Source organism: Falco naumanni, chromosome 10, assembly GCF_017639655.2.
Source record: "Falco naumanni isolate bFalNau1 chromosome 10, bFalNau1.pat, whole genome shotgun sequence".
Lineage (NCBI taxonomy): Eukaryota > Metazoa > Chordata > Aves > Falconiformes > Falconidae > Falco > Falco naumanni.
The window spans coordinates 19,515,326-19,543,000 of record NC_054063.1 but is presented as its reverse complement, the minus strand read 5'-3'; the positions used below and the strand labels follow the sequence as shown (position 1 = coordinate 19,543,000).

General features: G+C 49.6%; 1 protein-coding gene across 2 annotated transcripts in view; it reads left to right on the top strand.

The window, feature by feature from the left end:
- The window catches only part of EPS8L2 (EPS8 like 2), a 66,875-nt gene that overhangs the window by 7,570 nt on the left and 31,630 nt on the right, over window positions 1-27,675 (top strand). Inside the window, exons 2-4 of one of the 2 annotated variants that reach the window (XM_040608645.1) lie at window positions 916-1,129; window positions 14,753-14,817; window positions 16,026-16,081. In XM_040608645.1, coding sequence (XP_040464579.1) covers window positions 14,774-14,817; window positions 16,026-16,081 — 100 coding nt within the window. In that variant the 5' untranslated portion in view covers window positions 916-1,129; window positions 14,753-14,773. The remainder of the gene's footprint in view (window positions 1-915; window positions 1,130-14,752; window positions 14,818-16,025; window positions 16,082-27,675) is intronic. The other variant, XM_040608644.1, reaches the window with a different exon arrangement.

Below are 27,675 nucleotides of genomic sequence, written 5' to 3'. Positions count from 1 at the left end.
GCAGAGCCCAGCTGCGGAGCATCTTGCCACAGGCCATTCAGGATGTCAAAAGTTTATGCAGATTGGCCAAAAGCAGCTGGACAAATTCAGGGATGAAAAAGGGTACCGAGAGTTCTTAAATCCCACTGCTGGAGGCTGGGAAACTTTGCAGAGAGGCTCCCCGTGTACCCGTCCTGTTCTTGTCCTCTCCTCTGGGCATCCACATGTGCTACAGCTGTGCACGCACTCCCAGCCTGCCACCCAAGCAGGAAATGAGCACGGGTGATGGGAGAGGTGATGGATCGCCCCGTGTCCAGGCAGCTGTCTAGCTCCTCTGAGCCAAAAGGGAGGCTGGAAGGGAGGAGAGAAGCTCCAGCCCCAGCGACTGCTCAATTGTAGGAAATGTCGTGCGAGTTTAATCACAGCCTTGGAAGTGAGGACCGAGGGTGGCTGAAAGAAACAAGCTGAGCGGTCAAAGCCCGCCTGCTGTAGTCACATGGCAAACTAGACCAGACAGGTCCCCAGAACATCTGCTCCACAGCTGGCACAAGCCCCGAGACACTCCTGCTTTCTGGTCCCTGCCTGCCAAGACCTTACGAGCAAATGGTCAAAGGTTAGAAGGCTCTAAAGCAGTGGAGAAGGCTGTGGGAGAGCGCTGGGCTGTCACCACCCTCGGCAGTCCCTGGTATTTTCCCTAGAGCACAGTGTGTGATGCTGGTTCCAACATGATTGGTCCTTGCCAAGACAAGTGCATGTGGCTGCCAAGATGCTGCTTGCAGGGGCCGTGCTCCACTCCAGTGCCGCGTGGGTGCCTGGCACACAGGTACTCTTGTCTCAGAATCCTGTCCCCCAACAACTCAAGCTAAAGGAGGACTTGAAAAGCTCATGACACCCAGCTCAGCAGTAGGCCCACACTAATCTCTTGCTGATATTCAGTCCCACAGGGAAGGACTGAGGAGAACCAGGAACAGCACCTTGTTCCAGCCCAAGTGAGCACCACCAGCCAAGATGCACCATGGCTGCACAGGCTGGAAGAGCATCTCCATGAAAGGTTGGCAATAGCCTCTTGTAGACTGCTGTGGGCAGGAGGGCTGTGACCCACCACAGCCAGGCCATGAAGAGAAATCAATGGAAGGGCTAAAAATGACAAGTACGTATATTTGTCTACAGTTGAAGAAGAACTGCACAGGGGGGCTGGCTAACAGGGCTGCACCTCTGCTGTCAGGAAAGCTGGTATTTGCTGACACGAAGGATAAATTACTTTGGTTTCTCTGTTCAGCCAGAGGCTTCCTTGTTCCTCTCAAAGCCATGTGTATTCCTGTGCTCCAGGGCCACCTGCCCCTTCCTTCAAAATGTCCTTCCCAGAATACCCCAGGTTCTACAATGTGCGTGTTTAGGCAAAACCCTGCTTCTGCAAACCTTTCCTTGCTCCAGAGGTGACCCATAAACCTGTAGCTCATGTAAGGATCAAGGTACCCTAAAGACCGCTCAGCACAGCGAGGAGAGCTACACAGGTTGTGGTAAACACCACCCCTGCTGCCTCCTTTGGCTGCAGGAGAATCCACGTGGCCTGTGTTGGCATAACTGCATGCCGCTCTCCAATAGCCCCAACCCTTGCAAACACAGCTTGTCCACCTGGCATAAAAGGGCTTTCTTCTCCTTCCTCCTCTCCTTTTTGAAGATCACAGGGTGTTTCAGGCCAGAAGGGACCTCAGAAGCTCTCTCATCCAACCCAAAGCATGGTCAGCTCTGAAATCAGTACAGGTTACACAGGGTTTTACTCAGCCTGTTCTTGAAAAATCTCTAAGAAGGGAGACGGCACAACTTCTCTGGGCAACCTGCTCCATAGGGCTGATGTTCCCACAGCAGAAAACATCACCTCCATGTCTGTGCACAGCTTTAGTTTTTTGGGACTGGAAATCCCTGGGGCATGCAGAAGCAACTAGTGAAACCTTTCCTCAAGACATTGCAGGAAACTCCTCTCTCCCCTTCCCAGCCTTGCAATCACTCCTGGTTTCTCCCAGCCCAGCCCTCACAGGCTCTCATCCCAGGCCTCTGCTGCAGGAACCAATTATGCTTTTTCCTCCTTGCCCTTGCAGGAGATTAATTTTTTTGTGGCAAGATTGTTAAAACATTTCTGCACTGTTAGATTAGAAACTGCCATTTAAATTCTTTTGATAAAGCCAGCCTCACACATCCTTCTATTCTAAATGAAACAAAGGGAACTTTTTGTTTGTTTGTTTGTTTTTGGAATGCTCTCTCACGGGACCATTCTGGTTACTGTGTAACTGGCTGCTCATGCTGCAAAAAAACCCTCCTGCCAGCCTCATCCACAGAGCTTAGTAGCTTTACTGAAAGCCCAAACATGGGAAATCAACCCAGGTGAGAGATGATGACCCTGTAAAAGCCCAGGGTTCACCTGCAGGCATGCAGGGGTTCCCAGCTGCTTGCACCCCCATGGTGCTCCTTCATGTGCCGGCACAAGGGCTTGTAGGGCTGGGCTGCAGGTCAGATTCTGGAGCTGATCAGGCTGGAAAATAAACCAGCGAGTTAAAAAAAATGCACATGTGGGGGGAGTGAGGTTCAAGCCCCATTGGTTCCTGCTCTGGGTTGGAGTGCTCTGGCATGCAGTTGCTGAGGATGTTCAATGAGGTGGTGGCCAGGGACAGCGGGAGGGTGGGAAGTGCTGAAGCTGCTCCTGGAACCAAGACTGTAATTCATCACGGTATGGTGCAAGTTGCTAAGGCAGAGTCAGGACCATTTGCTCATCTTTAGCCCCAGGTTTGGGAGTAAAAATCAAGCGGGAGTTTAAAAGCAGGATCTAACAGAGTAACACTGCTGTATCTAATGGCGTGCCCGAGGGTTAATACAAGGAACACAAGCAGATTTGCTGGCGGAAGGCTCCAAACACTACAGCTCAGTCAAGACCCACACACACGACAGAGAGATGAGTTGCTTAAAAAGAGGTTAGAGCGAGCAGGCAATGAGGGAGCCCAGTTGGATCAGCTGCACTTGTGTCCATCCCCCGCGGGAATGCCAGGCACCGACTGCAGCTCTTCCCCTGGCAGACAGTCTGTGGCTCTTTCCAGCTCCTGCACTGCACCTCTCCTCCAGCCGTGGTAGCTCCTCCCCTTGTAGTCATTCATGTGTTCCTCTTTGCAAGGTGGTAAATTTTTCTAGTGCCCTTTCCTTGATGGGAGCAGAGCCCTGCAGAGTCTAAAAGACACACTGAAGGAGATGCAGGAGACATCTGTCAGACCGGTGAGCTGGAATGTCACCTCTGAGGTGCAGTTTGTATCCTAAGAAAAGAGCAGGGCTCCTGCATAGGGTTTTTGGGAATAACACCTGGTTCTTTTCTCCGTTTTCTGTGACTGTGCATCTTGTCTTCTGAATCCAGTACCAAAGCAGGGCTATCCTCAGTTGGGCATGAACGTTTGGTCAATTGTTTTGCAACAGTACGTGTTTTGCATCAGCAATGAACATTATGGTTCCTATGGGGACTCTGTGGGAACCCAAAAACCTCAGCATTTTGCAGGTAAAACAAATAAATCACTGACAGCAGAAGCACATTTTGATGAACTCGCATTTCTGCCTTTCAGAGATGACTGGAAACTGATAAATCACAATTTTCCATATAGAATCTACCATGACATATATATGAAAATACCAACAACAGAAAGAAAACAGAAAGAAAAAAAAAAAAAAAGCTAGATTAGACTGCTACTAAAAACTGCCCAAGTGCTGCCACATGGCCATTTTTTCCTTATTCCCACTCTCAGCAGCACAGCCCGCTCCCCTGCGCCAGGTGGTTGATGAATACTTGTTGATGCCAGCTGCTAGCACCCTGAGACAGGAGCTCAGTGATATACCAGCAGCGAGCTGCAGTCTGCCAGCTTGGGCATTTATTTCTGTTACATGGGCTGGGCCCTGTTCTGGCTGCCTGTGCTCCTGCTGCGGATCCCAGCATGTGAGCCGGCATCTCAGGGCAACCCAGGATGGGAGGATTGAGGGAACCAGCAGCAGCCCCTGAACAAGACCCCGCTCACCCTCTGTGCTCGCAGCATTTGGGAGATGTGTCTGTTGCCTGCATCAAAGGAAAGATAACAGGTCAGAGCCCCAGGTGCGTTCCAAGGGGCTGAATACACCTCCCATCCCCTGCCACACCAAAAACTGATCCGAACCCTGCCACGTCTCTGAAAGCCCGGTTGCCACCAGGTCACTGAGCTGGTGAAACTGATGTCTGCTTGTTCTCCTGCAGTGACACTCAGAGCCGAGCTCCCACATGCCAAGTTTTAGCTCAAATGAATTGTTAGCAAGTAGCCAAAAATACACAGACAGGATATGAGTAGGAAGCACAAAATGGGGTGGGAAGAGATGGCAACGAACATTGTCGTAATTAGCCTAAGAAAGCTGGAAAAGCCTTAAACATCAAATGTGATTTTCAAGAGATGAATCTCCTCCCTCAAATCTTCTGCCCCACGCTCCCAGCAAAACCCCCAGGGTGAATTTTACAGCAGGAAATGAAAATTATTGATGCATTAGCTTCCCTAAGCCCCAGCTGCTGTAGGCAGACATTTAGGAGTAGGAAGCAGAGTGAATATACTCTGTATTGCTATATATACATATGCCTAATACACTCTCCATATGCCTGTACTCACTGGTATAGACAGAGGGGGATAGGCTGCAGCCGTCTCCCTTTCTTTGGGGAAAGATAGGATGGTGTGACCTTCCTGCGCAGGGAAATAAGTATTTCTTGGTTCAGGATTTACCATTCATGTTCTACATCTTGCTGCAACCCCAGAGACTTCAAGGTGACCATGCTGGAGACAAACTGAAGCTAAACATGGCCCCCAAAGTGGCTCTCAGCCTAATAACAAGCTTTTCTCCAATGGAGAAAAAGCTCTTGGCACACTGACCGTCAGGCGACATGCCTGAATTTCTGCCAGGCAAGTGAATCAGCGTTTCAGGGAGTGACCAAAAATGCCCTTCCTTTAGGAGGAGGTGGTGGAAACGTCCCGCTGATATCAACACCCTTGTCTTGCTCATGAACCAGTCGACATGGAGGAGTTCATTTACAAACCAAAGTCCTTCCACCCTTCCTGAGGGTCGGTGAGGGAGCAGCCACACCACCCTGTCACCTTTCCTTGAAGCATTTCAGCCCTGTTTGGGCTGGCACTAGCCAGGCAAGTGATGTCCAGGTTTAAGTAACACAGGGCCTCCTGGGGCTAAAGGCTTTTTCTGGGAAGTAATGTGGAAAACGAATTGGCTTCCCAAAATTATCTGTTAGGCTTTACAGGTCTCCTGTAAAAGCAGTAACAAACCAGGACTGCTAAGGCTAGCTTGTAAGCATTGCACAGTATTAATACAAGGTGGGGTCACAGCGTACTTACACATTAAAGCAATCATTTAATGAACAATTAAGGCACTTGAGTGATTAGCTCACAACAGTTGTGACAGCAAAGTCCAATCTCTCACCTACCTATACATCCACAGCTGGCAATAAATGACTGACACCCACCGGGAGCTAGCAAGGAGCACCCCGGTATTATCAGCGTGTTGTCAGTGTGGACGTGGCAGCTGACACTGGACCAGATAGTTTTAAAGCTTCTGGAAGAAGCAGTTTTGCTGCAGGTGCTTTGCATAAACACACCACCACCTTTCAAGTATGGATGTGACAGCCCTGAGCAAATCTGCTTTTTTCCCTTGAAGTCCCACCATGAAGAATACCACTTTGCTGTGTCCTCAGCCTTAACATCACTGTGTGAAGCAGCAGGGACACAGCAGGAACCCTCACACCTTCTCCACCCCTGGCCACCAGCCCACGCTGCCCCTCTGGTGCCAGCCTTTTGCCAAGTCTCCCAGCTGTTTCACAAATGCCTTCGAGCCTGGAAAAGCTGTAAAAGAAATAAGAGATATTCTCACTATACAGTGAGGTGCACGTGAGGAACAGCTCTGGGGGTCAGCACTTGCAGTCAGGAGACACGAGCACACTGCCAGTTGCGCACAGGATTTGGTGCTTTGGAGGCGATTCAACGCCCTCCTTCAGGCTGGGCTGGAGCAGAACAGGGTAGTGCCTTGGGCCATTATCCGTCCTGCTCTAGAATGACACACACGTGGAGAGTCACTCCCTATTTTTACTGGCCTGATGTCCGAGTCCTGATTGCTACACAGAGAAAACAGAAAGGATCCCATTCATCGACACGGTCACGGCGCCAAACCCTTCCCTCCTTCTAAAAATCACAGCTACACCCCCCTCGCCAGCAGTGATCCAGTGCCTGGAGTCTTGCACCAGGCTAGGAAAAGGGGATCTTTTTTTTTTTTGGGGGGGTGGGGGTGGTGGCGGGTGTTGAGGAGTGTTGGATAAAGATGCAAGACAGAGATACCTTCAGCATGACAACAACCAGCACATCTCTTCAGCAAACTTTCTGGGTACCAGGCGCGCTACACCCACAGGTCCTGCCAGCACCATTGCATGATGGCTGAAGCCCTCCAGCCTTCCCAGGCAGCTCCACAGCCAGCACCAGCCTCCCACAGCTCCCATCTGCTGGGTGCTGCTGGGCACAGGGCAAGGGAACAGGCTTTGCTCAGAGAAGAAGTGGGCACAAATAAAAACAGGACAGAGGAAAAAAACTACAAAAATACCCCACAACACTCTTCTTTTCCTGGGAAGCCTAGGGAACACGTCATATTTTTTTCTTTCTGGGGAGTGCAGTGACTCACATTACACTTTCTCCCACTGGGGTAGTTTTGAACTAGGGTCTTTTAGTTTAAACCATTTAATGAGCTTTTATACAAAGTACACTTATCTGCCTCCTTCCATCCTTCCAAAAGCATCTATTAATATTTGGCTCATTATTTCTGGGCCTGGTTCTCAAGCTTGCTGAACTGCGGCCCAAGCGTAGGTAATGCTCAGCTTGGTACCCCGGCAAGAAACAGGCTCAGCAGACACACAGCAAGCTCAAACCTGCTCCGTGTTTTTCCTCCACCCAGCTTCTGCGGGATTCCTCCAACAGAGAGGAAAAGTGTAAATTCAGGAGCTGTGACTCAGCACAGGGACTCTGCAAACAAGTCTTTCAGAGAAGGGTAGTGGAGTGAGTTTCCAGTTTTTTCCCAAGATCCAAGATCTTGGAGACTGGCCATTTGTGCATTTTCCCTGGGTATTTATAAAGCAAGGCACTGTCTAGACTTGCTTTTGTATTTCTTGAAAGAAGGTTTTACCTTCTGGCAGGAATACAGAAACTTCTAGTTTGGTTCAACGAGCCTGCAGAGCCTTCCTCTCCCGTGCCGAGAGCCTCTAGTGCTGCCTGGACTCCTCACCTGGACCAAAATTAAGGTCTGTTTGCGTATCACCTACGGACTGGAAAGAGCCATGCACAAGCTGTATGTGTGTGCTTAGCAGGACATGGGGGGGTAACTTCCCACAGTCTCTCTAGGTGGTCTGTGAATCTCCCATCAGGAATTTGTAAGGATGGGCACTTCTGCTCCGTGGTATCAGTTTGTTTCTGAGCATTGCTTCCCAACCTCTAGTGCAATCTAGCAGGGCTGTGTGGTTGCCCAGGGACTGCTCATGCCAAGGCCAGCTGCTGGACAAGCCTGTGGGCGTTCCCCTCTCAGCACTGGGAAGTCCACCTAAACATTTTCTCAGGAAACACTTTTTAAGCACAAATTGTTGCTTCTGAGGAGGCAAGTGAACAAGGCACAGGCTACTTGGGTGTGAACCTCAGCAACGGGTATGAATCTTATCCTGATGCTCTGCAATATCTGGGCACAGCATGGAAGGGCACCACACATAAGGAGGGGAGACCCAAACAAAAAGTGGTAATCGGGGTCCATCAGACCTGGGAGAGGGGTGGCTGTAGATCTAAGGTGCCTCAGTCTAGAAAAGCTGCTACTGCTTCCCCCATGGAGGCTAAAGAACACTTGGTTCTTCTCTGCTCAGACCTGCGCTGACCTGTTGGGTTGGGTTACATTTATCCAGGTGCTTGTCCCCTGGAGAATCCCCACAACGTGAAAAATCACATGTACAGAACAGGGAGTGTTTCTTCCAGACACCCAGCAGGTTGTACCCGCTGCCTGTGACTAACTGCTGTAACATGGTACGTGCTATGCACACCCTAAAACTACACATGCATTCATGCTCACCTCTTCCACAGGGGCTAGCATCTTCCCAAAGTGACCTGTGATCTCGAGTGCCTCCATCACCACAAAGATAACTTGAAAGACTGCCATGGGTGGGAGGGAGGAAGGAAAGAAGAGCAGGACTCACCACTTCCCAAAACTTGGGGCACTGTAAAAACATTTCAAACAACACAGATAAGAATGGGGACTCCGAGGGTCACCAGAGAAATACCGGTTCCCCTCTCCAGGAATCCCCAGCGACAGGTTAAATCGATAAAAGAGTCATGAAGTTCTGACTTGGTCCCACTGAACCACCATGATTTGCAAGGCCTGATTTGCAAAGACAGGGTTTGGAAATTCAGATCCTTGCTTCCTTGCTTTTATTAAGGAGCAGCAACAACAACAACCTGTTCATTTGTTTGGCTGGCAGCTTCTTTGCTCTGGATTTGGGTTTCCCCTGATGCTTTCCGACTAACCCAAAGATGGTTTTCTTTATGAGTACATGTTCTTGGTAGACATCCTACTGAGCAGGTCTGAATTTCTTTTGGTGAGCCCTGACAGGCATCCTTACTGGCAGGTTCAGAAAAGCAACCAAATCAGGAGAAGGGTAGTTTCATCATCCGGAGGCTGGGCCAGGACACAAGACACCCAGGTTAAGTTCTCAGGTCTGCCACGGGTTTCCAGGGTCCATCTCACAAGCACTTTTAGGGATCTTTAGATTGTGTGAATTTAGCTCTCTTGGTGTCACCTGAGGAGCACTGAGCACCCAGATCCCAGTGCCTCACCAACACCTGAAGGGCGTTCTGTTAGTGGACTGATATGGGATTGTAGTCTTCCTATCTGCCAGGTCCTTCAATATGATGGCAGTGGGCAGGACAGATGACGGGAGTCAGCGGGATGCTCTCAGGGGCTGGGGACGCTGCCTGGAGCACAGACAGCGCAGGGCACTTCTATTGCGGTGCCTGTGCTCCCTTTGCTCGTGTGGGTACAAGCAGACTTAGCTTTGCAGGACAGTCTGTCAAACAGCTTTCACTAGCGTGACATTCCCTTATGAAAACACTCAGCAACCCTAACAGACGGCGCTTTGTTGTCCTGGGAAGTTTAGATAACATCATGTGGTCGCCAGCTAATGTTTCTAACCAATGCTTTATGTTACTCGCCGAGCCTTTTGCTAATTTAGCATTTCTGCCTGACCCATCCAGTTGGCACAGGCTACACACAGAGACAGCAGCACCCTCATAATACCTGCCCCCTCCTATCCCAGGCAGGACCCCCAGGCAGTGTTTCCATTGCATTTATTTCACCAGTGCCCAAGTCCCATAAACTACTTAGTGCAAAGACTTCCCTCACCACGTCCTTAAGCACTTCACATGTGCTCCAGAACAGAGCCATTGTTGACGCAGAAGGCTCAGACACAACTTATACGACCAGTGTGATCAAGTTAGTGCCACTTTATTAAAAGACTTACAGCAATTTATACTCTCAGCAAAAGATACACACGCTATGTAGGCTCTGTTATGTAAAAAGTGATAGGTTAAAACTACTCATTCACACGCTTCCACCTCCCTTATGATTGGTCCCAGTGTGGTACCCACACGCTGCTCCCCCCTTGTGCAGGCATCCTGTTTTTTCTCATCTTTCTGTCCAATTCTCTTATCTCTCTGTGAATACAGAGCCTCCTTATCTCCCTTGGCCTTGCACATGTCCTTCACAACACCTGCAGCTTGTTAGGGCTGCAGCCTGTTATTACAACCAAGTTATTCAGTCTGGATTGCTCATAATATGCCCGTTTTCTTCCAGCCACTCCACAAGCCATTCCCTACCACCACCTTTGGGCTGACTTGATGGGGCATAAGGGACATTGGCATCATTCCAGGTGATCCAGCCTGGTCAAGGAACACTTTAGGCTACAGATATCAAACCTTATGTGACCCCTTTTTGTGACACAGCAGTTAAGCCATCAGTATGGGTACCATGGCTCCAGGTAGGAAAACGTTTCAAATACTAGCTCATGGGCATTTCAAAAGTCCTGTCACACAGGGCACACCAGAAACAAAGACAAGGTCTGTTGGAAATGGGTTAGAGCATGCAAAAAACCCCATACTCCTAGGTGACTGGGCAGTTTTTAAGGTTTTGAGGTTTTTGCCATATCTTTCTACTGTTGTTCCAGCAAAAGCTGTTGTGTTTTGATCAGCATTTCCCCACTGCTACAATCATATATCGTAATGGCCTCTGGCACCAACAAACCTTCCCCAGCATGCTCTACTTGATCACAGTCTTAAGGGTACTCTTAGACCCATGATGAAAAACACTCACATACTGCTATTGTTATTAAAAGTGACAATAATAACAATAGCCCTAAAAAAGACACTAGTATTCCATATTTTCAGGTTGTCCAATCTTCACCCAAAATCCAGATTTTTTCACAATCCCTTTCCATGTGCTACAAAAACAAAAATGTATGACCCACAGCAAACAAGGACAAAGTGTACCTAATAAAAATAATGTAAAGCAATAGCAGTGACCGGCCCAAAGAGAAGAGAGCACTGTTATTCTTTCCCCCTCCCACTGCACTTCTCCACCCTTGCAACATTGCAGCTCGCTCTTCAAAGAAAGTCAAAACAATGCATGGCCCGCTTCCATTTGATATAAAAGTACTGAAATGTAGCACAGACAACAATGCCAGGCTCCTATCATGACTGTGTGTCTTCAGAAGGATATTTGACCTCCAAGGATAAGATTGTCCGGAAATTCAGGGAGTAAGATTTCCTTTGTTTTAAAGTACAATAAGACATCACCCACCTCAACGGCACTGTCTGCTGGCCTCCCTAAGGCACATGAGATCTTCTGGCCTGGGATAGGTCATGGAGCCAGGCTTTAGACAGGCAATTAAGCTTCTCCTGTAAGTCCCCCCAGCCCAAATGTAGTACTGCCATCTGCCCCCACGGCCACTATTTGAGCCCGGCGTAGCTGCTAGAGCCCCTGTCCCATTAAACACTATGCTCATGGCTTAGCCAGCTTGCTTGGTGACCCATGGAGAAACGCTGCCCTGCACCATCAACAGAGCAGGTGATGGTCTCAAAATTGGATTTGATAAGGGTGAGCCAAAGGCAACCCCTGCACAGGCACACATCGCAGGCTAAATCTGCCTCTCACTTCCCCTCCTGTGTAAGGAGGAGAAAGCAGCCACACCCTGCAAGGGGGATAAGAGGGAGATCAGGAACCCTCTAATCAGCAACACCTAAGCCACAGCTGAAATGACAGCAAGGAGAAGACAACGTGTCTGTCAGCGGTTACAGGATGGTGGAAGCTCTTAGGGATGCCCCCGTGGGGAGGGGGAAACTTGGGGAAAGCCAGCCACTCGGTTGCAGCCTCATCTCATCTTTCACATCACGTCTTTGGCTCTGCCTGCATTTAGAGGTGAAGTACTCTCAGCCCTTTCTTCACCTTACTCGATTCTAGTTGTCTTTCAATTTAGCAAAATTATAAAGTATCATCATAAAGTCTCCAACCCCTCAGAAATGTTGTCCATCCATCTGTCCCCCCATTTACCAGCTAGGAGTCAATTAATATCAGGCAATTTAAAGTGAATTAAGAGCTCTGGCATGAGGCTCTGTCCTGGTTTAACTTGGTCAGCATCACACCACACCCTCATTTCGATTAACACAAGTCTAAACACAGACATGGCCCTTAATGCAGCAGGGAGAGCCAGGCAAAGGTTAAATAACAAAAATAGCATGAATAAATAAAAAGAAGGGAGCCCAGCAGGATAAGGACCGGCTGACTTGGCAGGCGCACACACATCACTTCCAGTTGCATGTCCTCTTTCAGATACAAGCACCCTGGAAGGGAGGGCAACCTTCCAACGGCACTGGGAAAGGGAGGGAGGACACTGGGGTTTGCTGCGTTACGAATGCTGAGACAGACCAAGGATCACTCAATTGGACATGTCAGAAGGAGCAATTTATAATCAGCCCCTTGCTGAAACGTCAGCAGCGCTAATGCATTACAGCTTCTGCTTGGCCAGGCAGAAGACTCTGGAGCATCAGGGTATAAATGAGACTGCAAGTGGCACAAAACCTTTCTGCTGTTTTGTGGGTGGTGGGTGTTCCCACCACACACTTCAAGCAGCATGTGGGCAAGTCATTCTGACACCTGTGGGGTCCAGTGGTGTTTCCACCAGCCAAGGTACCTGGTAACTTATCCTGCCTTCCTCTAGGAATAAGCCCAGCTTATCCCGTCAGTACTTATTAACTACCATGAGATAAAGAATCGGCTCATTTTATGGCTGGACCCGCTTCACCCTCAAAGCTGAGCAGCAACCCCTGCCACTGCCATGGGGTCTGCTCCTCTGGCAGCCACAGAGGGCTTGACCAGATGGGTTCCTCTAAAAGCAGGGCCAGTCTTTTGGGCAGAGTTTGTCTTTTGGACAGAGCTCATGAAGGAGAAACAAAAAACAGGGTGACCTTGGCTGCACCCCTAGTTCCTCCTGTCGTTTCATGTCTGGGGCCTGGGCGCAAGCTTTGAACTCCACAGGCCAAACCGTGTGGCACTTACCTGCTGGAGTAACTTGGATTTCAGTCCATTAAGGACACAGCCCTGGGGCAGCAAGTGAAAGGCAGCCAGAAATATTACATTAATATGCAGAAACATTCCCAACTACAATCACCAGTCGTGGGACTAAAGTGATTGGCTGCTATAAAGTAAACAGACCAGAGCTGGGTTTATTAGAATGCATTCCCTCTTCTAGGTATCTTATGCTAATGCACACGGAGATCTGGGAGATAGGAACAGTTTGAGGACTGTAAAAGGAAACCAGCAGACAGCTATTAACAGAGGAAAAATTCACAGGTACCCAAGCTTGGGCACAGGGATGGGTTTTATTACACTCAGGGGGTTGGCAGAACACCAAGTTTCTATTCTAACGTGTATATGAATTTGTATCTGTGCGTGTGTGGATGCATGTGCACAGACTTTAGCATCAACCGCCAGAGACGAAAAGGAGAATTTAATATACTAGCTACAAAATGCACTTCACTGTAATTTCTAACAGCATCTCACTGGTGAGGAGTGTTACTGTGACACAAAGCAGGCTGACAGCCATAAGGCTGAGCCCAAAATATACTGCAGTCCTCCATACAGCCTGTGTGTACACGTGTGGGTGTGTGGCTGCACAATGCTGCAGCGGCATGCAACTGTGCAGTGTTGCACACAAACAGTCTGCTTCACCTGGAGAGCTGGACCTCTGCAAGCCCTCTGACAGACACGCAGTTTTGTTAAGATCTGTGAGAAAACTCTGCATCTGTCCTCACCTCAGGCTGAAACACATTGAGCAAAATACCACAAATGACTGTTTCAAACACAAGGAATAAAAACGTCAGCAGCTCTGCTGATGATACAACAAGCCCTGCAGCAGAGACAGTCAGCCTCCAGCGGGGAAATCCCAGGTGCCAGGGATGACACTGAAGTGTTCCCTGGAGATTACACACACTTTAGCCTAAACTCAGATAAAAAAAACCTTTGCAAGGTAGTTCCACGGCCTGCCAGGGATGGCTGTCACAGTGGCCCCACAGCACATGCCAAGCACGTTCAAAGGTCCCCTCACAGGAAATCCCACTGAAGACACTAATGAATTTCTTCCTTCTGGCCAACAACGAGTATTTTAAAGCCATATCTTTGATTTCTGACAACTTTATAATGAGGTGAGCATGTGCTAACCCAGGCAAAGCACAAAAAAGGTGCTGAGTGCCTAGCCCCCAGGCAGGTGGCCCGCTGAACTTTTTAAAAGTGAATAAAAAAACATGAAGACTTTGTTTTGGCTTTCTTTCAAGTCATGCACTGGAGCAGATGTGAATACTTTGGATGCCAATACAAAGCATCCCTTGAGGTTCTACTATACCTTGTTTTCCCTTCTTTTTTCCTCCTTGTAGTTCTGCTCTTAGACCAGTGACTGGATCTCCCTCACATCTTCTTTCACATTATTTATAATTTTCATCTGAAAGAGGAGGGAGGAAAAATAAATATCTGTGCACAAAGTCTGCCTGCCTCTCACCAAGCACTCAGCCAAGGCAGTAAATGTTTCTCCATCCTTATGTTGCCAGTGGAGCAGTAATCACAATTATCTCACTTTTCCCTGTGCGGGTAATACCCTGGTAAAGATACTTTTCCAGCTGGTATAGAGCTTGAAATTGCCACATAACAAAAGATAATGGTACTGTAGGCCTGAAAAAAGACTCAGGACACTTAACAGTCATAAGCACATGGCCACAGAGATCCATATGTTTGTTAGTGGCCTCTGACAGACCATAAAGGCAAAGGCCACAGCAATGGTAGGCAGGGCTGCTTTGCTAGAAAAAGACATGCTGAAATACCACAAAGCTGGCGTGTGCCTGTAAGGGACAGGCAAGAGGAGAGAGGTGGAAACAGGTTTCGGAAAGGCATCCCTGTACGTGTCATCTTCAGCCCAGGTCAGAGCTGTGAGAGGTGAGGAGGAGCAGCAAGGAAACCCTGTTGTGCTCACCTGACTGCTCTCATGTGCCCACACTGCTGCTTGGAGACCCTAAATCAGAGGCAGGAAGGGCAGCATGTACATGGGTAAATCACGCAATACTGTGTTTTCTAATGACTAATCCTATCTTTTCTGCTTTTGCTGCAGTTGCCTGTCCTGCGAAGCGACATGAGTCTCAAGGGATCCCTCAGCAGCAACCCTGGCTCATCAAAGTAAGGATCTCTGTGGCGGGCTTCTCCATCTCACAGCTGGCACCACCACTCCTTCCTACCAGCCAGGGGGATGCTCTTAGCAGTCCCACTTGCTCCCTAAGTCTCTGGTGTTTGAGTCACCCTTCCTGGGCACCTCACAAGCTGTGGTTACAGCCAGCATCACTGCTTCACCTTGGTAAAGCTGCATTAGGTGGAAAGAGGAGGGGAACACCAGGAGGACCTCCACCTGCAGCTTAAGGGCTGCAGCAGCTTTCTGACGGAGCCAGAGCCACCAGCTCTCTCCCTCCTTCCTGCACACTCCTGGTCTCTGGGGAGCAGGGTGTAAGTGAATGAGCACCATGAAGCACTGCCTGCCCTCAGGGAGACATGGTGACAAAGCAGAAAGTAGCCACTGGCCACCCACTGGCTCACTGCACCGTGCAGGACAGCCCGACCACAGTGCCTGAAACCCCGAGGTCTGGCTTTGATCCTCCTCTGCCAGGGCTGAGCTGGAGAAAACCCCGTTATCTCCTGGCTGCACACTCCTAGGCACAACCCAGGCATCTGTGGTAGGAGCCCTACAGGGGATGCAACCCATGCTTAGAGACCCGACACCCCAAAACCCAAGTGTTCATACACAATTATGTCCTTCCACGTTTTTACATGGGACACATTCTATATCTGAGCACCTGCCTTCAAGGAGCACATCTCAAAGAGGTCCATTAATAAGACAGCTTAATCTTGGCACTTACACTGCCTCGGGTTCAGGTGGACTTGGGTACAATGTGGAGGGGCCTCCATTTACCTGTACGGCTCCCTGTGATGACCCCCCTTATCACACACTAGGAGCCACTGTCCTTAAAGCAGCCCCTCCGGAAGCGATGTCTTTCCAGGGGACACGGGGTGGGAAGGTAACTGTAGTGGGGACAGGCCTAGATGGGCTTCTCTGTCTCCTGTTTCCAGCTGCTGGGTTTAGTGACACGCGCCAGTGGTGTGGATAACAGCTAGGGTTGCAGAGAGAGCCGCTGGTGTGGTCAGACAAGCAAAGGCTTTGCCTGGTACAATGGAGTTGTACCATGTCTGGTGGATGTGATGAGGAGGGCACCGCTGGTCCCTCTCAGGACAACTGCAGAGCTGCTGTGCTGATTACTGCACAAGCTGCAGTGCAAAAGCAGATGTTAAAAAGATCTGGGAGCCGATTGTTTATTTGTGCCTTCTTTCTTTTACAGTGGCAGCATGGGCAGAGCAGATGGAGCCTCCAAGCTGAGTGCAAAGGACCTGTACGGTAAGTCATGCCCACAAACACATCTAAAGTTTGCTATAGCACCTCTGGAGATCTGAATGCGGCTGTTGGGGTTTTAGGCTGGAACTCAAAGCAGCGTGGATCCAGACCTCCAAATGCAACAGGCTGGCCTTGATGTGGCAGCAAAAATGCACCTCACCTCCGTGCCTCCGCCTCCCATGCTGGGGACAGCTGTGATTTTGCGAGACAAGCTCTGCAGAACATTGCTTTCCCTCACCCCCACCTGTCACCCAGATCCTCTCCAGTTATGTTAGCAAGATAACCTGATAAAGGGCCTAACAAAAGAAAGACTGTCCTCAGCAGGTTAATGATTATCCTCTTGTAACTACACAGTGAACCATGAAAACTCCAGTGCCCTTTGGCTCTTTGCTAGTAGAGGGAATGCTTGTGCACAGCCTGACGCAGCTTGTTTATAAACCACCCCAGCTCCAGTGGAACCAGTGAGTCACTGGATGAAGAGCCACAGGGAACATTTAGGTATCAGTAACAGTTATTCCCAATCCTAGCAGCTCTCTTAACACACCCTGGGTGAAGACTTGCCCTGTGGGGCAGGCAGAACAAGCAGAAAGTCATGTGTGAGAAGTCACCTCCCACAGTCACTCCCTGGATGAGATGGGGGTTTGTCTGGGGGACCACTGGGGCCTTTTGGGGAGCCCGAGCCTGCACACTTTCCCCACCTGAGAGCTGTCGATTTGCCTGGTTGATGCTTAAATCGAATACAAACAGGCTGCATGCACCCCTCGCTGGAGAGCTTATATTTGATCAGAAGACTTCCCTTTACATCTACGAGGTGAAGGTGGTTTATTTGGCCCTGGGAAGCAACTTTGGTTGCTGAAGGGTTTGGGCTGGAGGTTTATCAGGGTGGAGTGACCCGGAGCAGTGTCCCACAAGTGACTTATCTTGCCTGGGAAGGAGGGGGCTGTACTCAGTGGATGAAGTGTTAAACAAAGTCATTGCTAACTTCAACTAGCTGCAAAGAAGTGCAATATGGGAATAATGGTAAAACAGAAATTTGGTGTTACTGGCTGGTGCTGTCTGTGGCCTGGGTGCTGCATGATGGGCAGGTGCCAAGTAGGGGTTTGAACTGTGTCAGTCACCTGTCCCGAGATGAAAGCACACCAGATAAGCCTAGAAAGCAGCAAGAGGGTGAGGCATGGAAATGTTTAGGTGCTGCACCATTTTGCACACAGGACTGCTAGTTCAGACAGGCTCCTCCTACCGCTAACAGCATCACTTCTTTTCCATGCACTGAAAGCTCCTGCAGATCCAGTCAAGGCCAGAAAGATTATAGTTACAAGGTAAATAGAGCACTGTGTAAAAACGAAACCGAGAGCTGACAACTGCGTTGAAATACAGCACATGCGCAGGTTAGCACCCATGGGTGGAGGCAGCCCAGGGCTGTGGATGGCCAGGGTTTCAGGGGGCCGAACTGGGAGCTCAAGGCTGACCTGGTGCCCTGCAAGGTGAGCAGGGAGCACCCCGCAATGACTCCCACAAAAGCTAGTGAAGGGAAAGGCTGACAAACTGCCTCTAACACACACACATTTTCTCAAGTAAGTAGTTTTCGACATTGAGTTACATCTTTTAAATTTTTTTGCATGGACACACCCTAAAAACAAATTTCACCAGGGATGGGACCTCTCTGATCAAATTCCAGCAAACCTTAAATGACACTTATAAGTCCATGGGCCAGCTCCTCAAGAGGAGTAATCCAGCTGCCCATGGCTTCCCTGCCACCTCTGAAGCACAGTATGAGGTCTGCAGGCATTTACTGCATAAATCAGCGGCTGTTGGCGGGATCAGCCCAGCACTGCATGAGTATACATCCACAGGGTTTTTGCTTGACAGAACTTGAAAACTACCCCGCTAGTTCAGCACGCCTTTATCAAAGGACACTCAGCAGGTGTTAAAGCAATATTTAAATGTCTGGGTCCCTTTGCACTCAGACCCTCCCTCCCCCAACATTAATTTCTGCTGTGAGCTGGCACATTTGGGGGTGGACAGCAGGCAAGAACTAAAATTCCAGGGAGAATTACGTTTCATAATGAAACAAATCACATCAGGCCAAGCTGGCCTTGATTATGTGATTATGATGCTGCTAAGGAACGTTCAGAACTTGCAAGACTTTGTATTTCCATTTTTCTCCAGTGTAATCAGGCTGGACCCTCAGCCTGCGTACATAGCCAGGCCTCCATAGAAATCAACTCCCAATTTCGCAGCGCACAGACTCCTGCTGCATTCTAAGCTTGCTGGGTAACGCACACAGGTTCTCCAATGCACACAGATGTCTAAATACTATTCCTAGGTGAACGAGGCCTTGGGTTTAGCTTTCTTAAGATGTTTTTTCTACAGTCAAGTGCCTCTGACCACAAAGAGGTATGGAAGGAAGGAGGGCATGTACCGAACCATCAGCTCAGGTACATTGGCTCTAAATGCTAATCCAGCCTGAGCCTTCACTACTGGCCTAACACGACAGGAGTGCCGACGGCAGGTACAAGACTGCTATCTGCGGGCCAAGGGGTCCCCAGTATCCACAGGGACTCACTGGCAGTATTAAAGCCACCTCAGGTGAGAGCCTGGAGAGTGATATGCAAGAGCATCGTTGTGAAGCAGAGCAGCAGCTTCAGGCTGCGGACAGAAAGCCAACTCGACGAGAAGGGCGAAGGATCTGCTCTGGGGGGTTTCAAGGATGTAGAGTGAAACCCACAGAGGCATCTAGGTCCACACAGGACACAGCCCCCAAAGAAACTGGTGTAAAGCCCTGAGAGATCTTCCCCTGGCTCTGTCCCTACCAGAGTTGGATACACTTTCTAGGTGCTCAGCTGTCCTTAGTGGAGTTTCCTGGCTGTCATGGTAGCAGGACACTCATCCTTTCCTCCCCCCTTAGCAAAACAGCATCACATTTGTTCAGCCCCACATTCTGGAAGATTCTGTGGCTGCCTGCACAGAGCAAGCCCCAGCTCCGCTGGCAGCAGGGGGAATGGCTGGCACCTATCAAGTTGCCACCTTACTCAATGCACAGCAACCAGCTGAATAAATGTTAATGCATACCATAAATAAATTAAACTGCTTCTCCACTTACTGGCATCTGTTCTGAACCTAGATGAAAGCCTGTCAGGGGGAGACCAGTGTGGCTCCAGCAGAAGCCAAGGGAAGGGCTGGAAGGAAGCATTTCTGCATAGTGCTTCCCACAGCAGGCTTCTGTCACCTCTTTCTGTGGTGCCACCCAGGTGGACCTTCTGCAGGCATTCATCTAAGCTACTTTCACGGGTGATCAGATAGTGCTGCCTCTCCTGACAGATTAGGTAGGTAGTGTAACCATGACAAGCTACAGAGTTAAGAGCAGTTTAACGATTGCAGTGGGTTTCTCATGGGGCTGTAGGAAGAAAGCAGCTCTGCAGCAGCGTTCAGAGCAGCCCATCTCTGTTTAGCTACCGTGTCCATCCCTGTGGTGCTCAGACACTTTTCAGCACCCCTGGCCAACCCTTTGGGTGCCTTTGCTTCTCACTTCAAATGCTGGGGCACAGAAGTGCCTGGCAGATCCAAAACCAGGCTGCCCCCCCGGCAGGGCCACAGAGTGGAGAGGTAGGACATGGAGGGGCACCACAGAGATTCAAGATGCTGGCCTGGCAGGAGGCAGCACTCATTCACATCCAAACCTCTGAGACACAGCCAGCTAGCTCCAACCTGCCCACCCCATCCTCAATATACTAATTTCTGAGAAAGACCAAAACTTGTCGGGGTACAGGGCTGGAAAAGGGATTTTGGAGCAAGATAAACTACCTGTAGCATGAGTTAGGCTGGAGAAATGTGGTGCTCAACAGCAGCAGACTGCAAGGCGCTATCACTTGACACTGCACACCCCCCGGGTAACCCAAGACAGGCTTCAGCACTGTAACAGGACACGGGGACTAACACAAAGAGAAAAGCCATTCCCACCTGCCCAGCGTGGCCCTGGACAGGTATCATCTGCCTGGGGAGCTATGGGGAGAAAGACTCCACTGCTGCCACCTGCACCCATAAGCCACCAGCAGCTGCTTGGCAGAGCTTGCTGGTCCTGGTGAGGCAGAATACACTGATGGTGAAGGAGCATATTAAGTTTAACAGTCACGAACCAACTCCTGGAGGTCTCTGCAGACCTCCCTTGTCTCCCAATGGGGCCCCCAACCACACGGGGAGGTCTCAGAGATGAGACTTGCCAGCCCCCAGCATGGTCCCCAGACTAATTCTTTGCTGCTGGCTCTGCTGTACCCTGGGCCAGCATAGCGTGAAGCACGGCCTCAGGGTTGCTGCTGTGAGATACCCATCACAGATAAGAGTTGTGCCAACTCATAATCACCCCAAAAGCAGAAAGACAGAAACACTGACTCCAGACAATCTTGCTTTCACTAAAGCCATGTTGCTGAGGGCTCAACACAAAATGACCAACAAAAGGATCATTATTTGCCATTAATTATCCCTTGCCCAAACCATGAGGTTGTTAATTATTTTAGCTGGAGACCATGTTGCAGTCACACAGTTATCAGTGGGAGCACTGAGGTGCTGTTTCTTCCCCACAACCCTCTAGAAGAGGGTTTGTACATGAATTTAACACACGCTGGTATTGTCTGCAAGACACAACCCTGGCAGGAGTGGTGGCTAGAAACAGAGCTTGCTCAGCTACACGGCTGGGTCAGGAGGACTGTGCACATGTCTAAACCCAAGGGGATCTGGGCAGCATCCGAATGGTGCCACCTACCATCATGTCCCTCGGATGCAGGTAGAGCCTCTGTGTCTTTTAACAAAAGCTAAAATTAGAACACACTGGCATTCATTGAGACAATTTCTGAGGTTCGATATCTCGGCGGGAAGGCCAGGTGTTTGGTTTCAGGCATGTCTGACTCTGTTGAGATGTCAGCCCGTGCCCCGAAGCAGGCCCACGTTGCCATCAGCAAAGCAGTGAGGCTGCAATTCTGGATAAAGCAACTGCAGACCTGACTGACTGAGCGGCCATTCCCTTTAAGGCTATCATCCCACAGGAGAGAAAGTCAGAGACCAAAACTCCTTGCTGCAGAGAGGGAGGAACTGCTTCCCTCAGACTGCCCTGCAGATTTCCCTTTGGGAAATGATGAGGGACTAAGGGAACTGGTGCTGAGCACATCAGTACTGACCTAACAGGGACTTCCCAGCTCCATCGTTCCCTGGACATACTGCTGCTCCCGAGGGACCTGCTCTGCTTGCCCAAGACCTCCAGAGCACTGGACAGGGCAGATGGACACACAGCTGTGTCCATCCCCAACCAGCTGTACAATCATGGCCAACACATCTCCCCCTTGGGCATTGCTCTCCCCTGCTCCAGCCCTTTGCCAGGGCACACTGAAAGCTGCTTAGAGGGGGGAGCATCCCTAGATGCATTTGCCCAGTGCACCAGGACAACAACAGGGAACCAACATGCTCCTGCAGCAGGGGGCGGGGAAAGGCAGTGCCATTTTCCCATGTGTTGTTGCTGTTTACCTCCCCAGCCCACCACAAGAAAGCCCTGTGCAGTGCTGATTGCAGGTCCAAGTCAGAGCAGTGCCTGATTCCCCATCTCTTCCACTGCCAGCCTTGAAGATATTTTTATTATACTAAAATATTATAATAATATGGTATCCACTGTTAGAAAACCACAATAGCTACTCTTAATGGACACCCCAATAGGTCAGTGTATGACATCAAAAGTGTTATGGAGAAACTGGTCAGATTAATTTCTACCGATGGGTGCTTAAGCTTAAAAATATCAAAAATCCCCATGTCCTCCCCCACTGCCTCCTCAGTGCCATTTCAGCTTCTTACTTCACATTCCCTCTCCCACCCCAGACTCCAGCTTCAGATTACCCCAGCTCCCCTCTGACACTGCCTTACAGGTGACCCTTTTACTCAAAGCCTCAGACATTTAATAGTCCAACTGGAAAGAGGGCTGGAAGAAAAATAGGAAGCCAGCATTCCTGTTGGCTCCCACAGATCGAAACCCAGTGGTGGGTAAGACGGGAAACACACAGGCTCAGCTCAGCCCTGACTGGAGCTACTGGGAGGAGCAGGCTCTGCCCTGGGTGCTGCTGGGCTCAACCCTGGCCGCAGTGCTGCCTTACAGCCACCCCGACCTGCTGCAGGCAGCCCTCATGTCCGCACCGCGGGGCCTTTGGGCCAGGGGTTAGTGATGGGGAGGCTGCAGGGAGGGACCCCTGATGCTGCAGTGCCTGCTCCGCATCTCCAGCAGCCCTTTTTCTTTGTCACTTCAAGACTGCCGAGCACAAGTTCTCTCCTTGCATGAAGTAACTGCTTAGTGCTTACTCAGAGGAATATTTTCTTAAATGGAAATGGGTTGTTGGATATGCCCAAGTACCTTGGGAGCAAAAGCTGTGTTAGTTAGTAACAACAAAAAAAGGGGAAACTTTTCATTACGAGTTTTTTTAAAGTAAGGCAAATTGACTGGTTTAATTAAATCAAGGTTCCTCCCATCTTCCTAAATGTATTCTGACATTCAAAAAATGTCATTACCAGCTACAGGAAGTTCAGAAAACAACACTTTGGATTGTTTGGTGGAAAATAATTTGGCATACTTCTTCCAGCTCTGGTTGTAAAGGCTAAAAAGGAACACCTCTACCCATAAGCTTCCCCTGCAACTCCTCAATACCCTGATTATCTTCTGCGGAGAGGCCCCTGTGTGCCTGCCCAGCGGACAGTATGCTACTGTACATACTGCCTCGCGATCCTGGGCAGGCCAGACACAAACACGCAGTGTTTCTCGATGTACTCAGTCCTTGCACAACCCAGGAGGTGGGTCAGGTTTTTATTTGCTCTTCTAGAGTGGGTTGTGTCTTCAGCTAATAAAACAGGAATGTGAGCACTTGGGTCTGAGCTAGTGGCAAATATTAAGCATGCCAAGGAGGAATTTGGCCTTGTGACACCTCCTAGCAGCTGCTGACACGCTATCAATAAAGCAGCTCCCTGCTGCCACAGACCATTCATACCTCTGCCTGCCCCCAACCTCAATGAGAGCCTTTTCATTCACTTCAAGAGCTTCCAGATCATGTACCAACATGCCAGCCATGAACGATAGCTGCCCCATGCAAAGATTCCCAGCATCATAGCCACAGATACTAACAAGCTCTGGCCATTCAGAAAATATCATGGTGCTAAAAGGAAAACCAGGGAGCTTGATGCTTCATAAGAAGCTGCAGAGATGCTTCCAAAATGGAGCTGTCCCTGTGCCAGCCAGCCATGGGGACCCCCGAGCAGGGAAGCCTCTGCAGCAGCAGAGGTACAGACCGGCAGATGCCTCCCTGTCAGGAGCTCAGACGCAGCAGGTCTGTGCAGTGCCTGAAACCAGATCCTTGACTAACCCTGCAGAACCTGGAGCATCCTCCCACTCTTGGAGGATGCAGGAACCTGTCGGATTGGCAGAGCTGTGCTACCGCAGATGGGTGGTCAGACTGCCAGATCAGATCTGGCCCCGCACTCAGATCCTGGGAATGGATGCTGTTTCATAAAGCTGCTTTATAATGCAGGCCCGGCAGATTTGCATCATTGCCATTAGCATACAGAGACATTTGTTGCTCTGTTTCTCCTCTGGAGGGCTGTGTCCTGACCTGTTGGTTTGGCACAAAGCTCACACTACAATAGCAGGTTACTATAAACAGCATATGCACTGCTAGATAATATATAGATAACAGAAATTATTGGCAGGCTCCAGAAGGCAACAGCTAGGACTTTCCTTAGGCTGTTCTAATGGACACAGAGGCGAGGGAAGTTGCTAGTGTGACACAGGGAATCAAGGAGAGGTCCTTGATCTGGTACTGCCAATGAAAACAAACCTGATCCCACACATCTTTGGTTCCTTACAGACTGCTTCATGTAGGACTTGTCCATCCTCCACATTTTCTGCTGTGCCTTCTGCTCAGCAATGGCTGAAGACAAATATGAGAAGTGGGGAGGATCAGGGAGGATCCTGTGTGATAAAGCTCACTAATTAAGCAGGGAAGGATGTTCACGGAGGGGAGGCTGGGGCCTTCGCAGCTCTGGTGCAACTGGCTGCATTTGTTACAGCAGCACCTGTTTACACCACAACTGACATTGGCTCTAGCATGCAGCAAGAGCACAGGCGAGTTTTTCTTTAGAGCAGTTTAGAGTGTAAGTGGATGGAAAGAGATGGTAGCTTGCGATTGAGCTTTGGTATCCTGGCTGTAACAGCCTGTAACCCTCATGCAGCTCAGCAGAGCACCACAGGCACTCACCCCACCAGCAGCAGCAAAGAAGGGCTCAGATTCCCCCAAAACACCAGGAACACATGCATCACGGTAGTACCAAGGCTGTTCTGCCTATTCTCTTCAGAAAATGCAAAAAGCCAAAAAAACCAGCTATAACCCATTAACAATCTGGGGAAAGCAAAGCATGGTGGAAGCACACCCCATTCAGCCTGTTTACCCCACATGCAGAGGCGCAAGACTCTTCTGCATGGAGACGTACGGTCATACAGCTGTACCCCAGCACAGTGAGCGACCACAGGTTCTTTTGTCATATGTCTCAGCTACCATCTTTTGGCTGCTTCAGGGTCAGATAAGCCAGACCCCAGAGTTTGTTTCCCTCCTCCCTAGGCTGATATTCTCCCCCTACTAATATTTACAGGCCATTTTGGAAGCTGGCAGCAGAGGCAGGGCTCAAGCCTAGGCACCCCGTTGGGTGTCTTACCCATACAACCACCCTTTCTCCCCTGGTACCACTGGTGCATTGTGCTGGGAATGCTCTGCCTCACTGGCTTGGCAGAGGCCATACACAAAGAGAGATAAGCCCACTTCTGCTCTCCTTTGCACTGTTCTACATCCCTAGAGACTTTAGCTAATTATTTCAGCTCTAAGCTGGTCCCAGCGGGCAGTTTCTACGGCTAGCCAATCTCTTGTGCACATGATTGCCAGGCTGAAGGGAGTGTTCACAGCCACATCCTAACTCCCTGCAAAAAAAGGGTGTTGCATGGAAATGGGAAAGGGACTTGGCACAAAAGATGTGGTTTGGCTTCCTGGACCAAGCTGATAACCCCAGCCCTCCAGGATGTACATTGATCCTGCCTTTTTTTCCCCCCCCCTCATTTATTACTTACTTTCATCCCTTCCACTCCTTAACGTAAAGCCAAACTGGAAAAATTCCAGCCAAGATTTTGGCGTCATCACTGAGATTTCAGCCCAGCACCTTTCTGAGCCCTCAGATAAAATCCACTTTGCTGCCTCTGCAGTGTCTGAGCTTTTTCCATTTCCTCGTGTGGCCAGTGGTACCAGTGGGAAACATCATTCCCACAGCACTGTTTATCCATAAGACACTGGCAGCAAATAACATACTCCAGAGAACAGCTTTGCCGTTTTCCCCACATCTCTGGGTACCAGGCAAGATTAGCTGGTTAGGAAAGGACTGAACAACTGAACTGAATTCAGTTAAAGAACAATTTACAGGGTTTATTTTTCCCTTGAAAGGGGTGTCTTAAGGCTCAATGGGCCAAATCCTTAGAGGCAAGGGATAAGACAATTTACCAAAGAGGGTGCATGTCCCAGGTGCTATCCACACTCAAGTCATTCAAAACTCTCTGGATCACCCATGCGTTCATATAGCAAGTGCTTGGGCTCAGCCATGGCACAACTGTGAATTACCCATCCTTGCTCTTTAGGCCACAGCAGTGGATCACACCAGCTGCCTCCCTCCAGACAGGACAGGAACTCCACACTATGAGGGTTTTTTTCTCTTGCCAGACACCAAAAGCAACAAAGCTGTACTGTTTTCCCTTCTCTTTGTCTCTCTTGGCAGACAGAAGGGAAAGACAGACAGTGGTGGTCACTGTGGGCTCATGCCAGCTTTTATCACCTTTAGATGTTTGCTGTACTCATGCCACAGCCCCAGAGCTCTCCCTGCCCTTTGTAGCGCAGCCCATGTTATATCCAAAGAATCCTTCACCGCTACAGCCTCTAAAGGTCACAGCAGAAGAAAATTCATTTAAATAGAGGTGCAGATTGGTGTCTAAGCTTTGACAGCAACTGCCATCTAATTCGTGGAAAAGCATTGCTGTATTCCTATAATGCTTATTTATTGTGTGGGGATTATGCACATCCTTCACCTTGTGGGGCCAGGGTATGGGCTGGATAAACCTTATGGTGCTCAGGCCTTCTCCATTGCAAGATGCCATGAAAATGCAAAGTGTCCTAGTATGAGAGGTGTCGGATAAACCAGGAGGAAATTAGCTACTGCTGCTAACAAGCCAGCATTCATTCATACAAAACTCAGCAGGTAGAGGACAGGGCTGTGCAGAAGGGCACTGTGGGAGCCACCCAAGGACAAGCAACCTGCCTTCTGAAGTCTTTTCTGGCCAAGGGAGTTCACCTGTTCAACGTAAAGGACCCCCCTTGATCCATAGAGTCAAATGGCCATAGATCTCCCTGCAGGCATCGCTCTGTGCATGGCATATTCGGATCAGCCCAGCACCACCAGAGCCAGATTTAAGCTAAGGCAAATAATGATGCATAACTAAGACAAATAATGATGCATCCACGGAAAGGTCTGTAACCTTTCACCAGATTGCTTTGAAGTAAACAAAACAAAAAATCCTCTTCCTTTTTAAAGCACCCAAGTTCTTGGGTAGATGTAGCCTAAGACTGATTATTTTGTGATCTGCAGGCTGGATCTCTAGCTCTTCCTGTGTTTAAATCAAAACTGTGCACTAGGAAAGGAGATTTCAGTGTTCTGGCACCCTGCTGTCCCCGGAAAGCCTGGCTGCTTTCAAGCCTCGTGGTTATATTTGCGGATGCCAGGAGGAAACACAAAAATAAAAGTTTCCATGGGTGTGGGGCCAGGTAGAAGCCAAGGAGACAGAAGGGATTTCAGAAGGAACAAGCAGATATCTTAAAGAAAGGAACAGGAAAGAGAATAAGCAGAAACACCCCTTTCCTCGTCCTGGCCAGCTTCTGGAACGTCACTTGAATGGCATCCTGAGGCAAAATAGAGGCACTTTGTTCTAGTTCTGCAACTCTCAAAGGTACCACAGAAATTCCCCCAGGAGAATCAACAGAGGAAGAGGAGGATACCTTCATTTTCTCCCTGCCCCAGGGCTTGCTTCTGTCTGGAAAAGGCTGCAAATGGCTAAAGCAGCCCTTGCCCTCTAGCTTACCCCCAAGTGCAGGCGATGGGAAGTTGGGCTATGCAGAGCCCTAGGGTTTCAACATGTCCCCAAGATTTCCAAGGGCTTCTCTAAACATTTCCTCAGAGGTACATGCTGAGAATCTCCCCCAACCATGACACGTGCAGCTTCTTTGAGCTTGGGTGATGCAGCAAAGGCATCAGAGGGGACTCCAGAAAGTCTGTAAGCACCCAGCCACAGCCCTGACCATTGCTACAGCTCCATGGGCAGTTCTCCTACCAGACCAGACAATCAGCCTGGTTCTCCTACCAGACCAGACAGCCTACAGACCAGTAGGCTGTTCTACCAGAAATACAGACCTATGCTAGCCTCCCTCTGGAAATCCTGTCCCTCTGGTACACCTTCCCTTCCTCAGGGACTGCCAGCTTCTGACGCAGCTCTG